Source organism: Phlebotomus argentipes, unplaced genomic scaffold (assembly GCF_947086385.1).
Source record: "Phlebotomus argentipes unplaced genomic scaffold, Phlebotomus argentipes genome assembly contig_6, whole genome shotgun sequence".
In the NCBI taxonomy this organism is placed as follows: domain Eukaryota; kingdom Metazoa; phylum Arthropoda; class Insecta; order Diptera; family Psychodidae; genus Phlebotomus; species Phlebotomus argentipes.
Window position 1 is genome coordinate 3,118,078 of NW_026776145.1, and position 13,651 is coordinate 3,131,728.

At 37.3% G+C, this 13,651-nt stretch overlaps 1 protein-coding gene across 2 annotated transcripts; it reads left to right on the forward strand.

Annotated features, from left to right (window-relative positions):
• The first annotated feature begins 11,856 nt into the window (after positions 1-11,856).
• On the forward strand, positions 11,857-13,306 carry LOC132265972 (JNK1/MAPK8-associated membrane protein). 2 transcript variants are annotated; one of them, XM_059766779.1, is made up of 5 exons: positions 11,857-11,970; positions 12,039-12,584; positions 12,639-12,805; positions 12,859-12,993; positions 13,055-13,306. In XM_059766779.1, the coding sequence occupies exons 2-5, from the start codon at positions 12,136-12,138 to the stop codon at positions 13,213-13,215; spliced, it is 912 nt and encodes a 303-aa protein (XP_059622762.1). In that variant the 5' UTR covers positions 11,857-11,970; positions 12,039-12,135; the 3' UTR covers positions 13,216-13,306. The 2 variants fall into 2 exon arrangements, with proteins under 2 accessions (XP_059622762.1, XP_059622770.1); XM_059766787.1 differs by having other exon boundaries at positions 12,101-12,584.
• The last annotated feature ends 345 nt before the right edge of the window (positions 13,307-13,651 follow it).

Sequence of the window (13,651 nt, forward strand, 5' to 3'; positions counted from 1 at the left end):
GAGACCAAATCGAAATAAATTGTTAAATTTAATTATACGCAGTAACTTCGTTATATCTGCACCCGCCGGGATGATTATTGCAATTTTCCACGAATAGCATCCGGATCTATCGATGAGTGTATTTTTCTCAGAAATTTGGATTTTTCCAGTTGACAATTAAATTTTAATTTAACATAAAATGTGTAGTGTGGTCTGTCAATGAATGTAGAAAAATTGTATGAATTCATGCTGTGCTTCGCAAAAACAAAGAAAGAACGACGTGCATTTTGAACGCAGTGACAAATTCGGTGTTTTATGAAAAATATTCCCCATCTTACAGAAAGCTCCGAGGTTGCGATGAATTTCCAGACCCTACTGACCCGATTCTGTCTGGTTTTATTCAAATTTCCCTGGCAGTGATGGGAAAAAGTCTTGCATCCAACCCCACGATATATGTATTAAGATGCAAGATCGTAAGACAGAGGATTACTTCAATCACCATTCTCAGGAGTTGCTGGAGAGGAATAAATAAAAAGTCGGAGCCGCAAACGGTGTGCTCACGGGTAAATTTATTGCCTTTAATTTTGAATGACAATATCTACTTCGCGTGTTCACCCCATTAGAAACATTTGTCTGGCATGTGTTGCTATTATATACCTAGTTTGGAGCCAGCAGTTGAGAAATTTATGCGCTGAATATATTAACATATAGCACACAATTCGAGAAGCGTCACTTATTTTTCATTTCAATACCAAAGTGCTGTATTTCACGGGGAAGCGCCACATAAGATATGATGGGGAGGGTAGATGAAGAGAATATTCGCGCAGTTGAATCCACAATGCGCTCGCATAAATTCTACCTTTCCAGTCGTTGTTTAGAAGAGAAAAATATAAACCCATAAACTCTTCTACAAACGGTTGTTGCTCCTGCTCAAAAATCACCCGTGGAGAGAAAATTACTTTCACAAATTAAGTGGCATATCTTTATGAAGTGCTAAACATAATAATTGAGCTATGCGCATACATATATTGGGAATTACTGTTCTAATTGTCGAATTAACAGCGTAAATCCATCGGGGTGTTGAGCAGGCGCTCAATGGTGCGATAACACTGTTTATTTTATCTTGCTTTTATGATATTATTCGTCAATCCTGCAAGTTGTTCTCCTCTCCTTTTCGGTTTTTGCGCAAAATTTCAAGAGTTTCCCCACTCATCGGCCGTCACCCAGTGTGCCTCTTGAATTACTCCTTAAGAAGATATCTTAGATGCCTAAATAAACACAATCTCCCTGCGGGTGGGTTGGCGCAGGGGGATAGGGTGGTAGTAGATAAAAATAAAAAATTCATGGCCCATCAAGTTCCGGTAATTCGAAAACAATAGATTCTTGATGTCAGAAAGTACCCCTGAAGGAGAAGCCCACGGCAGCGAGCGATGTAAAGCCGTTGAAGCGATTAATCATTTCTACGTCAGCTCCCTCCCTCCCACTCGATCGCGAGTCCTGTACAATAACGCCTCGGCAGAAGGAGCAAGTTGTCGCGATGCAAAAGTTATTAAATCGTTTGAATATCCTTGATTAATTATTACTCCTCGGCGATTGAATGAAGCCTCTCGAAGAGCTGACATCTCCCATGTTGATTTATTTACTCTTCCCACACTTTCGGCTCCCAAACCTACAATCCCAATTGCTACACCAGGGGATTACTTAATTTTCAAAAAGGGATTAACTCCCGTGGCAAAACACTCGCACATGTAATTCGTCTGTAATCAACAAATTGTGCGAGTTTGGAAGGCGATGTTCTGCCTTATTGCATGAAAATTTATTGATTCAATTATCTCAGAGAAGCTTACTCTTGAGAATTTCATCCCCACACCGCCATACAATAATAATAAAGTTTGAAATATAATAAATTATATCACAGCGATAGATTTGTTCCTCACTCAGACTTACTGGCGGAATATGGCAAGAACAGGAGGAAGAAAAGGCATCCCTATATCGTTTGACAATGATGAAATTGAACTGTAAAATACGATGACTAGTATATTTTTTCGTCGTACGTCGTATACAGAATGCTGAAGCATATGGGAAAGTTTTCTTAAAAATGTATAAAAGGGTGCAGGATGAATGAAGAAATTCAATGAGTCAGGACAAAGGCGTTGGAGCGCAAAGCGGATGATTTATGAAAATCGAAGTTGATTTGATACAAAACCGTCAAGCTTTGAAATAAGATTTCACCATTCTAAAAAATTCCTCACTGCTCCCTGTGAGAATGTATTTCTCAATCTTCACTGTGACACAGGAGACACATAATTCCGAAATTCCTGATCAAACAGAAACTGCACAACACATGTGATGGTTGACGTCTGTTGGCCAAAGTGATGAATTGGCTAAATATTGCTTGGTACAAATTAACAAATTTCTCATTCAATCTGATGACAAATCGGTAATTTCATTTCACACATGCATGGTTGATCAACTGTACTTGTAGTCGCACTGGTAAATCGGGTAAAGCACAAAATTAAGGCCTTTATATATGGGCATTTTTATTAAACCATGTAAATTTACTCAACGCACACAAATTCAAATTTAATTCACAGATTTTAATCTGTGTTGTGCACATAATTGCGTAATATATGTAATTGGCCAGTATGAATTAACAATTTATATATTTTTATTTCTATTTGTAAATAAACATGTGTATGCAGACCTTTTGGTCAATAATGTTAATACGCGCCTCCAGGAAAAAAAACTGCAATCATTTAGCATGAGCCAAAGCTTTCTCCGCAATATTCACAGCTTTTGACAAGGCCTTTGATCTCCATTAACGATAGAAGCTACGACCAATCAAAGCCGCTATATTGGCAATTTTATATTTGAATACATGAAATTTTATTGGCTAGAACACAATTAGAATTGGTAAAACTAAAATATGGCTTTTATTTTTGGATTTGCATTGTGCCGTACAGTTTAATCAAATTTCTGCAAATTAGTTTGCTTTAAAAAAAAATTTGGAGCAGCTTTTTGTTTCGAAAAGCAATTTTCCATGCATTAATTACATAAACCTCCAATAATTTCCGGAAAAGCTGATTTTAAACACAGTTTGAATAATAAAATTGCATGAAAATTGTTCAAACGCCCTGAGCACATGAACATTTTTTCGTTTTTTTTTTCTAGAAAAAAAAATCTTCATCTACACACACACATATATATATATATATATATATATATATTCATTGTGTTGTGCATTTAAATTAATTTTAACCATTGAACTTGAATACGTATATCATAGACGGCATAACAAAAAGAACATTTTCACACAATTAATTTGCATTTTAAGTCATGTGAATATTGAAATTTTATCTTTAAATTGGGAACTGCAATGTATTCTAAGTAATCATATGAAGAACATGCACATAAGTATTTTTGTTTAATGGAATATTCATTCTGTATTTTTGTCTCTTCTCCTGCAAAGAATACTCAATGTGCTTAAAGCTTCCGCTATACGTATTTCAATTGGTGTTGCGTTAGGAAAGCAAGAAGGGGCAAAGTACCAGATAAATAAAAGACCCATTTCGGTGTTGACATTTCCCAGTTCCTCCATCAGGAGAATGTGTAGAAAGTCTATAAAAAATATTTCCACCTTAATTTGGGTTGCGATGCGAGAAATTTTATTATCTGCTGCCTTCCTCTTTTCACACCTTCCCCGTCTCGCTCAGTCTTTTTTTATTTTCTTTTAATACAAGTGTATATAGCACTCCCGCGCGTATGTACAATCCTCTATGTATTGTGCAATGTTTGTGAGCAATAGGTGGAGAACAGCTGCTTTTACGGCAATTAAATTTTATCCCATTGGGTGCAAAAAATAAAGAGGCTATTACTCAAGAAGTATTTGTTCAAATGAATATAAAGGGATTTGTGGAAATTTACATTTTTACCAAAGGAAGGTGCAAAAACAAAGGAAGAGATTTCTCTCATTCGAATCAGGTTTCCAATCCCAAAACCTCCCCCGCTTCAGCTCCAATACAAGATATGATAAAAAAAAAGTTTGCCAAGTAGATTAGAAGTCAGTCAATATTTTCTCACTTGCAATGATCCTCCACTATACATACATATGAGCAATATGCTCTGCCAGAGATACTCCATTTACACATAACATGTTTTCCCCTCCGTAAGCATTTTTTTCCGTGCACTGATGTTTATTTATTGGGGGAAGAACAAGGGGATGCTCAGCTCATCCAATTTCTCTCACTCTCGCATTCTCTTCTCTCTGTTTTACAGTATTTGGCAAAATTTACATCCATCGATGTTTCTGCTCTTCGCTCCCTTTCTCCTTTGCCAGGGACTTTCCTAAAGAGTGGGGTTGGATCACAGTTGGGGGTTAATTTATATGGGGGTTCATAACTCTTCTAAATTGACTAGGTTAGGTAAGTGTGCTTAAAAATCAATTCGGTTCACCAATTCGGGCAAAGGTTATATCCGCTTTTTCCAAGGATTGAGACTTCCAATATGTTCACAAAATTCAAGAGCTTATGAAGAAACTAATTTGCAAAAGGAATTCTTAAAATAATTTCCCCAAGATATAAATTGTTTTGAATGTGGAATCTTCGGTGGAAAAACTGCTTTCCAAGTTGAAAGTTGTGAATTCATTAAAATTTTGATAGTGTTTTTCTAGCCGAATAATTTTATTTATTATACTCCATTATTTTCGACAGCAGAAACTTGCCAAAGAGGAAAAATTTTCCTCTGTTTGTTGACATAATTCTTAAAGTTGAATAGCAGAAAACTGAGGTCAGAACACTTTAAACTTTTTGTATGCAATGAGAAAGTTTTTGCTAAATTTAATTCTTATCTCTCAAGCAGAATGTGTAGATATTTTATCTCGTGAAAATTGAAAGCACTTGTCGAGGAAAGCCTCTCAATTCTTGCAATAATTTCCTTATTATCTTTTCTGTTGAATGTTCTAAATTGGAACTCTGTCTAAGATACTCTTTGCGAACTACAGAGATATTGTTTGAATTTGTAATATATCTACCTATATTTATTTAGGGAATAGATTGAAATTTGCATGAGCGAACGAGGGATTGCTGAAGTGCTAATTCGTCCAATACAAATGGTGAGAACTTTGTGGGTGTCTCGTATGATATTTTGCAATGGTCCCCAAAGACACGTATTACGTGACAAAGTGGCACAATCGTCTTTGAAATAGTTCATCCTTTCTAATTGAAATCATTGCTGTCCCTCCTCTGCAGCTATTCAGGACACCAAACTGTGAGCCAAATTGATTGAAATACCAAGAATATAATGCCTATAGAAGCACAAATGGGTCTCACAGTGATTGAAATATCCATGTGTGAATTGGAATTCAGAACCAATAACACCAGTTGTAAATATGTATTTGGTACAAAAAAAACACATATACCAAATTGTGTATATAAAAAGTCTCAATCAAATTCCCTCATGTGGACAACAATGCCTTCGGTCAATTTGCATAATTGCTCTATCTTGCCATCATTTTGACGCGTAAATTCTATCGATTTGTCCTTTTTATTGCCTCGGGTAAAAACCAATAATTTTCATTTAAAATTGAGACATTTTGTTTTCGGAAGGCAAACTCACAGGGACATCCTGTGATAAGGGACGCTGCATACCTAATCACACTGAAAGCTTGTGTTGCTCTGTTTGACAAAATTTCTTTAGGGCACCCTGAAATTGTACGTATACATATGTATGTTGAGTCAAAATATGCGATGGAAATGAAGTTAGATGTGCTTTCGGCTAAAGCCAGCACAAAAGCATTCATACGGAACAGTTGGAAAATGTGTAATCAAGAGAGGAGAGAGAAAATTGTTTAATGGACAGGTTATCCATTGCTACAAATTATCATGTGTCTTGTAGTTGATCAATTATTGCCCCGGTTGACTCAAACTTCTATACATGAACAGGGTTGAATCGCCAGTGAATCTAGCGCCCTTGGCGATCAGAGTTAATTTTCATATTCACCACAATTGTTCGCCAATTAGTTTTTCACAGAAGTGTAAAGGGCATTCTCTGTATTGCGAGAGACGACAAAAAATGCTGCATAAAATCAACAAGTGCCAGCAATAGCCAAAAACTGAAATGTTTATTAAATTATTACCCTTAGAGCAATAGGGAATGCAATAGGAAATTTTTTCCATCGCAACTTGTACTGACTGTGGAGGTTAAAGGCGATGTTCAACTCGCCAATAGAGGCGATGAATAAACTTTAATTCCCATGTTTGCTCCAAGATTGGTGCTTATTTGCAAAAGGAATGCCCTACTCTTGCAGAGGAACGTGCTGGAATGCAAGTTGATGAAATATTTTCACAGTGGACATTCCTTTTTCCTCCCCAGAGTGAATTGGCAGGCGATAAAACAGCGCGCTTAATGGGAACACGGATGATTAGTCTGGGACGGTTTTCTGGATTTTCAATCCACCATTTCATCTGCCACATTTATACTGATTCCAAATTGATCTGCTCCCTTAGTTCAGCGCCCCAAGAGAATTAAATCACAATCGTGTTCTTGGATAGAACAGAAATTGACTGTCTGGCATCTAAAATAGCTTCCACTCTGAATCGGTGTGAAATGTGTGATAGGTCGACGGTGGCATTTGACTCACAAAATATCGATAACACAGTATCGAGTGGGTGTGAAAAAGTAGCGTTTTGATGATTTGGAAAGTGGACATGAGTGGTGGGATAGCGTCGAAAAAAAGAGATTTTTATTTTTGTAATTCAACCATCCGGAGAGAGAAATTCTGATGAGATTGAACATTTTTGGGACATGCACATGATATTTCGGTGGGATGAATTTTTAACATATTGCTGTGGGCAACTAGAAATTTTGGCATGACATTTGAGAGTCAGCGAAAATTTTTCATAACACTTGAGAAACATCTCTTAAATGGAATTTTTCAGTCAGACAAAAATTGCGATTTCGACATTGAATATGATAATGGGATGCTGATTCCCCTTTTAAACAGCTCTGCTGCAACCTGGTGTCAGAGTTCAGAGAGACTATAAATTTGGTGGAAAATCTATAAATAAGTAACAACGCATGATCAGCAGGAATAACAAGGGTAATTTAGGTTTTTTTTTGCACAAAATACTCATTAAAATCTTGGTAATTGCTGCACCACAACAAATGACCGAAATTTTTGGATAAACATTCGTCATTACAACGGGAACAAATTGTGAAATATGAATGCAATTACCTCAAACTGACTCAGTAGTTTATATGAATATGTCGGTAAATAATTCATTTTAAGTGCTTCTATTTCAAATATAAACCATATGTTTTACTTTCCTAAATAACCCATGTTATTGCGAATATTGTTACAGCTCACATAAATTTGCACATCTTCCTCTTGCCAAATTAAGTGAGTTGCGATGATGTTGGGAATATGTAAAATTCATGTGACCGCATTTAAAAAAAAAATCGAGAGGCAAAACTTTTCGATTTTTGAATACACGATAATTCGCTAACTTTCTACTCCGAGCATTTGTGTATTTAACCATAGAATCACTCAACTGCAATCTCTGCTGGTGTTGAGTGGAATATTTATGCCACATCCAGAATTCTGCAGAACGTGCATAACCTAAATGCATCACGCCCAGTTTCAAGGTTTACTAAATAGGGATGAAATTAAAATAACATGTTTTTGAATTATCCATACTCCAGCTTGACCGCAAAATAATCGCTATTAAAGTGTAATTTGAACTTCTCCCAGCAGTGTTAACTTTTAAAGTGGCTAAAATAGAAATGAGCGTTGTAAATTAGCTGGGCGTATCTTTCACTGTACTCATTCATGACATGTGTTAAATGTGCATTCGAGAAAATAAGTGAGGCGGAGCGGGTGGCGGAGTGAGCTATGTATGTTTTGGATAATTGATGAGGAAGGCTTTCATGTTGAGCGAACGAATATTGTGGGTATTGATGTATCAGTTGGTGCAATCTAACCTCGGAATTCTCCCTCCACCCCAACTATCACGAGAATTTTCATTAGGAGACTTCTCAGATTTGTGGCGGGGATAAATTAAAATTCTTTCTTTCCATTGAGGCCATTATTTGGGTGAAATTGTTCGGGCATCAACTGATTTTTCAATTAAAAGAGGGGACATGTGAGTTTGTGTGTTATTCGAAACTGATAAGCGCCTTAGCTCAAAGAAGGAAAAACCCAGACGATATAAGCCAAAATGGACTTTCCGCACTGTGATTCTCAGAGAGACCTTTCGTGCAATTTCATCAGCGTCAAAATTAGTTTTCAAAACTTTATAAGGAATAAAGTGGAATAGTGTACAAGACTACCGATGTTGTGCGAAGGAAAAGTTTATTTTTCCTCGGTTTATTAACTTAAAGTGCCAATTTTTCGAATAAATAGACGCATTTTCCTCCTATTGATGGCAAAAACTGTGAATTTCCACCCAAGAATCATAGCTAGAAGGGTCGTTTCCTACGTTAGTATGATTGTGTAGGTCACCGATATTGGATTTGAGAAGTTTCAGGAGAGAAATTCTCGAATATGAGAATAATATTAGACTTGGGTACTATTGACTTGAGGCAATTGAAACCAAACCCTATCAATTTCACATAAAGGAGAGTCTTATTGTTAATATACTCCGGCGATAATATGGACTGAAAGTTTATAAATTTTTTACAGATTTCCTTCCACCCTCGCCATAATCTTTCGGGCACCTCCACTAGCGGTGGTTTGCTTTAATATCTTTCCTTCCATGTGGAAAATTTAAAATGCGCAATTCTTATTCAATTCAGTATAGTATTTGCATTTGGGACAATACAATTGTGTCCTCTAATGTGAATATCATTTGAGGTATCAGCATAAATATCTCCCCCTAAAAGCTAATTTCTACATATCAATAAATATGAAGATGTGCGTTCTTTCTCCCTCATTCAAAATAGAATGAGGATTTTTCTTTTCTGATGAGGGTTAACTTGATTATCCTAAGTGAATTTTAAAAAGGTGTGTCCCAAAGAAGCCATTTTGCTAGAGAAAAATGCCATGGTAGAAAGTTCTTGGGCAAGAATAAAGACAACAAAAGGAATTAGGCCCCCTTGGACACTCCTTTTCAGGTCCTCTCCACCAAATTTAGCATTAAACAAGAAAAGTGGAGAGAAAAAATTTCGTCCAAAAGTGAAATCCAATAAAAGGAGCACCGGAGAGTGGAGAAAAAAGCACAGGAAGAAACTAAAGTTGGAAGTATGTTAAAGAGTTTGGCATCAATTTCCTGCTTTTGGATAATGTAGTCAGTGAGTGACAAGGCCATATAAAAGGGTGGAGGCACAAATGGTATTGTAAGTCTATAAACTTACATATCCTTTAAAAGGAGTTGATATCCCACAAAAGAGCGCTTGAAATTCATAAAGTATTTTCACGCCGAGAAAAAAAGGCAATTCAATTGGAATTCAATCGTATTTCTTTGACTTTTGAGTGGGAAATATTCTATTGCCTCCCTTTGAGAGGTCTTTTTCCCGTGAACTCTGCCTGAAAAGTCAGAATTATCATATTGCCTTTAGGAGGATCACGATAGCAAAAATTTTCAATGTTTCCACGAGAATTTATTATTGAAATGGGCATCGTCTTCAGTGTTTCAGTATTACAATATTTTAATAATTATTCTGGTGATATTGAGAACCAACCGAAAATCAATGATTGCAAAATTGTTGCGAATATGCAAAATTGATCACAAAATTGCAGTCAAAGTTCTCTCGTACTTCGCTTTCGAAGTTAACTAATAAAAATTCACAGACTGGATGGGAAGAATGGAATATTTTATGAGTTGAGATATTTCATCCATGAAGATTTAATTCAATCTCGATAAGATAGATTATAGAATATACGTGATTGAGAGACTTTTTTCGCCACTCGTTTAATTAAATGTTGCTTTGAGATTCCACCCAAACCCCCAAAATTGGTGTATATCTTTGGATGTCGGTGTGTTCTCACTTTCCGATTAAAATCAGGCATTCTCAAATGAATTTTCCCACATATATAACCATATTTGCGGCAGGGTATCTATCTCAAATGACTTGTTATATATGTACATGTACATGTGTGCCAAAGAAGCCGGTGCTGAGGGATATTGATTTTCTAAGGGCGAGTCGTGAGCAGAATAATTTAAACAATGAAAAGGAAAGTGTGATAAATTGTCGCTGAAATCATTCAAGTCGTATCACGTTGCCGAAATTATAGTAAATAATTCATGCTCGTTTTTGAAGTTAAATGTATAATTTCTGGCAGGATTTCCACGGAACGTCCCATCGCCTTCGTGGTGGTCCTGCTAATTCATCAAATGAGGAGATGACAAAAACGTACATGTGATGTATGTGATGATTTTTATTGGGGTTCCAGGAAACCCACTCTTCCGCTGAGGAACCCATAAAGCTCCCCAGTTTCTGGCATGAACCGAGCGAATTTATGCCCTTCGCCTGCCTCGTCCCCTGCATTTCAGCACTCTCTCAGAAGTGTTTTCGAATTCTTTGAAAATCACCCACTTTGCCGTGAATTGCTATTCATAAATCCGGGAAGAGTATATTCTTAGTGTGAGAGCGTATTTTCACAAAGAGCGTGGAGCACCTGATGCGGTGAAGGCTCAGGCAGGAAAAGACGTTCAAGACTATGCATTGTTTTGAATAATTTTCTGGGACGAAGCAATACTGAACAAGACTAATTTGCGATAGAACATCGAGCATATTTAAGAGTAGTCAAACACTTTACTCCGCCATGTGAAGTGATTTTGGAGAAATACTCATAAAATTCCACTACTTAAGTAAGTTCTTATGCGGAAAATCTGCGCTATCTCACTTACTAAATTGTCAATATTTGAATATATGAGCATTGGAAGCTCCACCTAAGACGACTCAATGGTTTCATCCCGAAGAGAACCCTTATGTTAAACCGTGAGCATAAAAAGGAAGCTAAAACATTTCTCTGTCGAACATGGTTTCCATGCGAGAGTCTTGCATAAAAATGGGATTATTATCATAAGGTATTAAGTTTGTGATTTTGAACTGGTTCAAAAAGGTCATAGACCCACCCCCATCGTCCCTTTTGGAAACTATTGTGTGTCATCCCACATCTACCCCAGAAATTGCCAACTGAATATTCCAGGTTCTCTGGTGAGCATTTTGCTGGGGGCCGCGTCCTTAACTTCCAACGGTGGCAGAGGAATGAATTTCCATCCGAAGAAGTAGAGCCTTTGGCGAGTAAATACTTGGCATTCACCAGCAATCTTCATCCAATGTTATGCCCATATACCTCGTCTTAGATCTATTTTGCGGTTTCCACCTTAGCTGTTTTAGACATGAATCTTGGCAAAATTGGTGCATTTTTTGCGGCTTTCCTCGCAAATGGAATTTCAATGAATCTGAATCAGTCTGTGCACAAATTGTTCCGGTATTTTCTATTTATTTGATAAATAAATTATAAGATAAATAATTTAACAACTCTGTAGCAATATTTAATTTATTACCGAATATAATTTTATTGGTCAACATTGAATAATACACGAATGCTAGCCGGAAGATGGCGATAGTGTATTACGCGCCGAAAGTGTATAACAGAAAAGTAAGGTGACGATTATTTCAAACTTTCATTGAAATATTTCGTGAAAGTTTCACGCAAAACTTTGGAAGAATTCTATATTATTCCTGGGGTGAAATGATAGAGAGTAGATAAATTCCCATAATTAATCTATAATATAATTTCAATGCGTAGTAAATAAAATAAATTTCAACAATTTAAGAAAATATGAATCCTTATTTATAACACATTTTACCAGGGTCGAAATGCAGGCATTTCTCATTTATTCTTCACCATATGTGAGGCAACAATCCAGTTCGCTCCTGCAGTGTTTATAAAGTCTGTTGTCAAAATCATTTGGTTCGGTGTTTTGCAACAAAAACTGGGAATTATGGACTCATTGCTCATTCCATAGAGGATTCTATGCGTTACAGGTAATCCTTCACTCACCTAATTACGATTATCACAATAAATACAGTGAATCATTGTATTTTTTTTGCAGTAAATGTTCCTGTGTCTGATTTAAACATTTTCCCAATTTTCTCGGAATATTTTGGAGCAAAGCCGAAGCGTGTGCGAAAAGGCAAAAAGGGAGAAGGATGATGGAAATAGAGCGGTGTCCGGGACTCTACTGTGGGCGAGTATTCTTTGAGGAGAACAGCACATGGAGCGATTGTGGTGCATGTCCTCGGGGCTATCGAGTAAATGAGAGTTTCGCTTGTGCCCTTTGTAATGAGGAGCTCTCGATGTACAATTATCTGTACTTGGGATTCATGGCTGTTCTGCCACTCGTGATGCATTGGTTTTTTATTGATGTGGCAGCAAAGGAGAGGGGCTTTAGCCGGGGACAACTCATTCTCCACTTCAGCGCGTTCGTCGAAGTGGTCTCTTCAGCTGTGGTAACCCTCCTCGCCATGGAGCCCACGTGGGAGCTGAAGATTCAATCGTGCCGCATCAGTCGCCTCTCCGATTGGTACACGCTCTTCCACAATCCGGCTCCTCAGTACGGAAAGAAGCTGCACTGCACGCAAGAGGCAGTTTACCCACTGTAAATTCTCCTAAACATTTCAACATTTCATGTATTAACCGCCTCATCTTTCAGACAAACCATGGTTTTGCTGTTCTATTTCCTCTGCTTGCTGAACATGATGCTCCTGAGGCCGCTGCTGAACAGAAAGTTCCTCAAAGCCGGAAAGTCAGCCGTCTATTGTGCTCTCTACTTCCTTCCCATACTCACAGTCTTACATGCCGTTGCAGGAGGACTCATTTGTGAGTTTCTTCGGGAAACTTTAAGGATTCCTACTCACATTCCCTCTTTTCAGACTACGCCTTCCCTTACCTCAGCATCGTCATCTCGATGATCTCCAATGCAACGCATTTCTCCATTAAACTAGATCAATCAATGAAGTCCCTGATGAAAACGTCTCTCACGGAAATTAAGAATATCGTAATTATACGTAAGTACAACGAAATTGGGTGTTTTCCTTGATGATTCATCACAGCATTATCTGTTTCCAGTGGGTCACTGGATGCTGATGGCCTACGGCATTCTCTCACTCCGTCAGCACTACGCATTTTTGGCATTTGTCCCCTTTCCAGCGATTTTCTACATTTTAACGGTCAAATTCACCGACCCGGCAGAATTTCGTGATAAAGATCGATCAGAGAGGAATAGTTAGAGTACCGTTGCTTGTAATAGGCGGAAATGACTTCACTCATCTCTAACTGTATTAAATGTGATTAAATAAATCTGTAAGTTATTTAAAGGAATCACTTTTTCATTTAAGGCAAAATCCTAGCAGCTACACGATCTCATTGCTAAGTCAATCTAATTCGCTACGGAGCGTTAAATTTATAATTCCAGGAAGTACATTTGCGAGGATCGTAATGTATTTTCAATAGATTTATCCATGACTGTCGCAATGACAATAAAACTCCCCGACAATGTATAATTTATCTGGGAAAATTATCGGCCATTAAATCTAATTTCGAGAGCTTTGTTCTCGCCATGAATTAAAAATGCTTCTGCGTTCCTTGGATGTCCCCAACTTTAGCTGGAAAATCGATACAGACGAGATGTCTTTTGACCTTCACAGCGCCACCAGAGTGATTAAA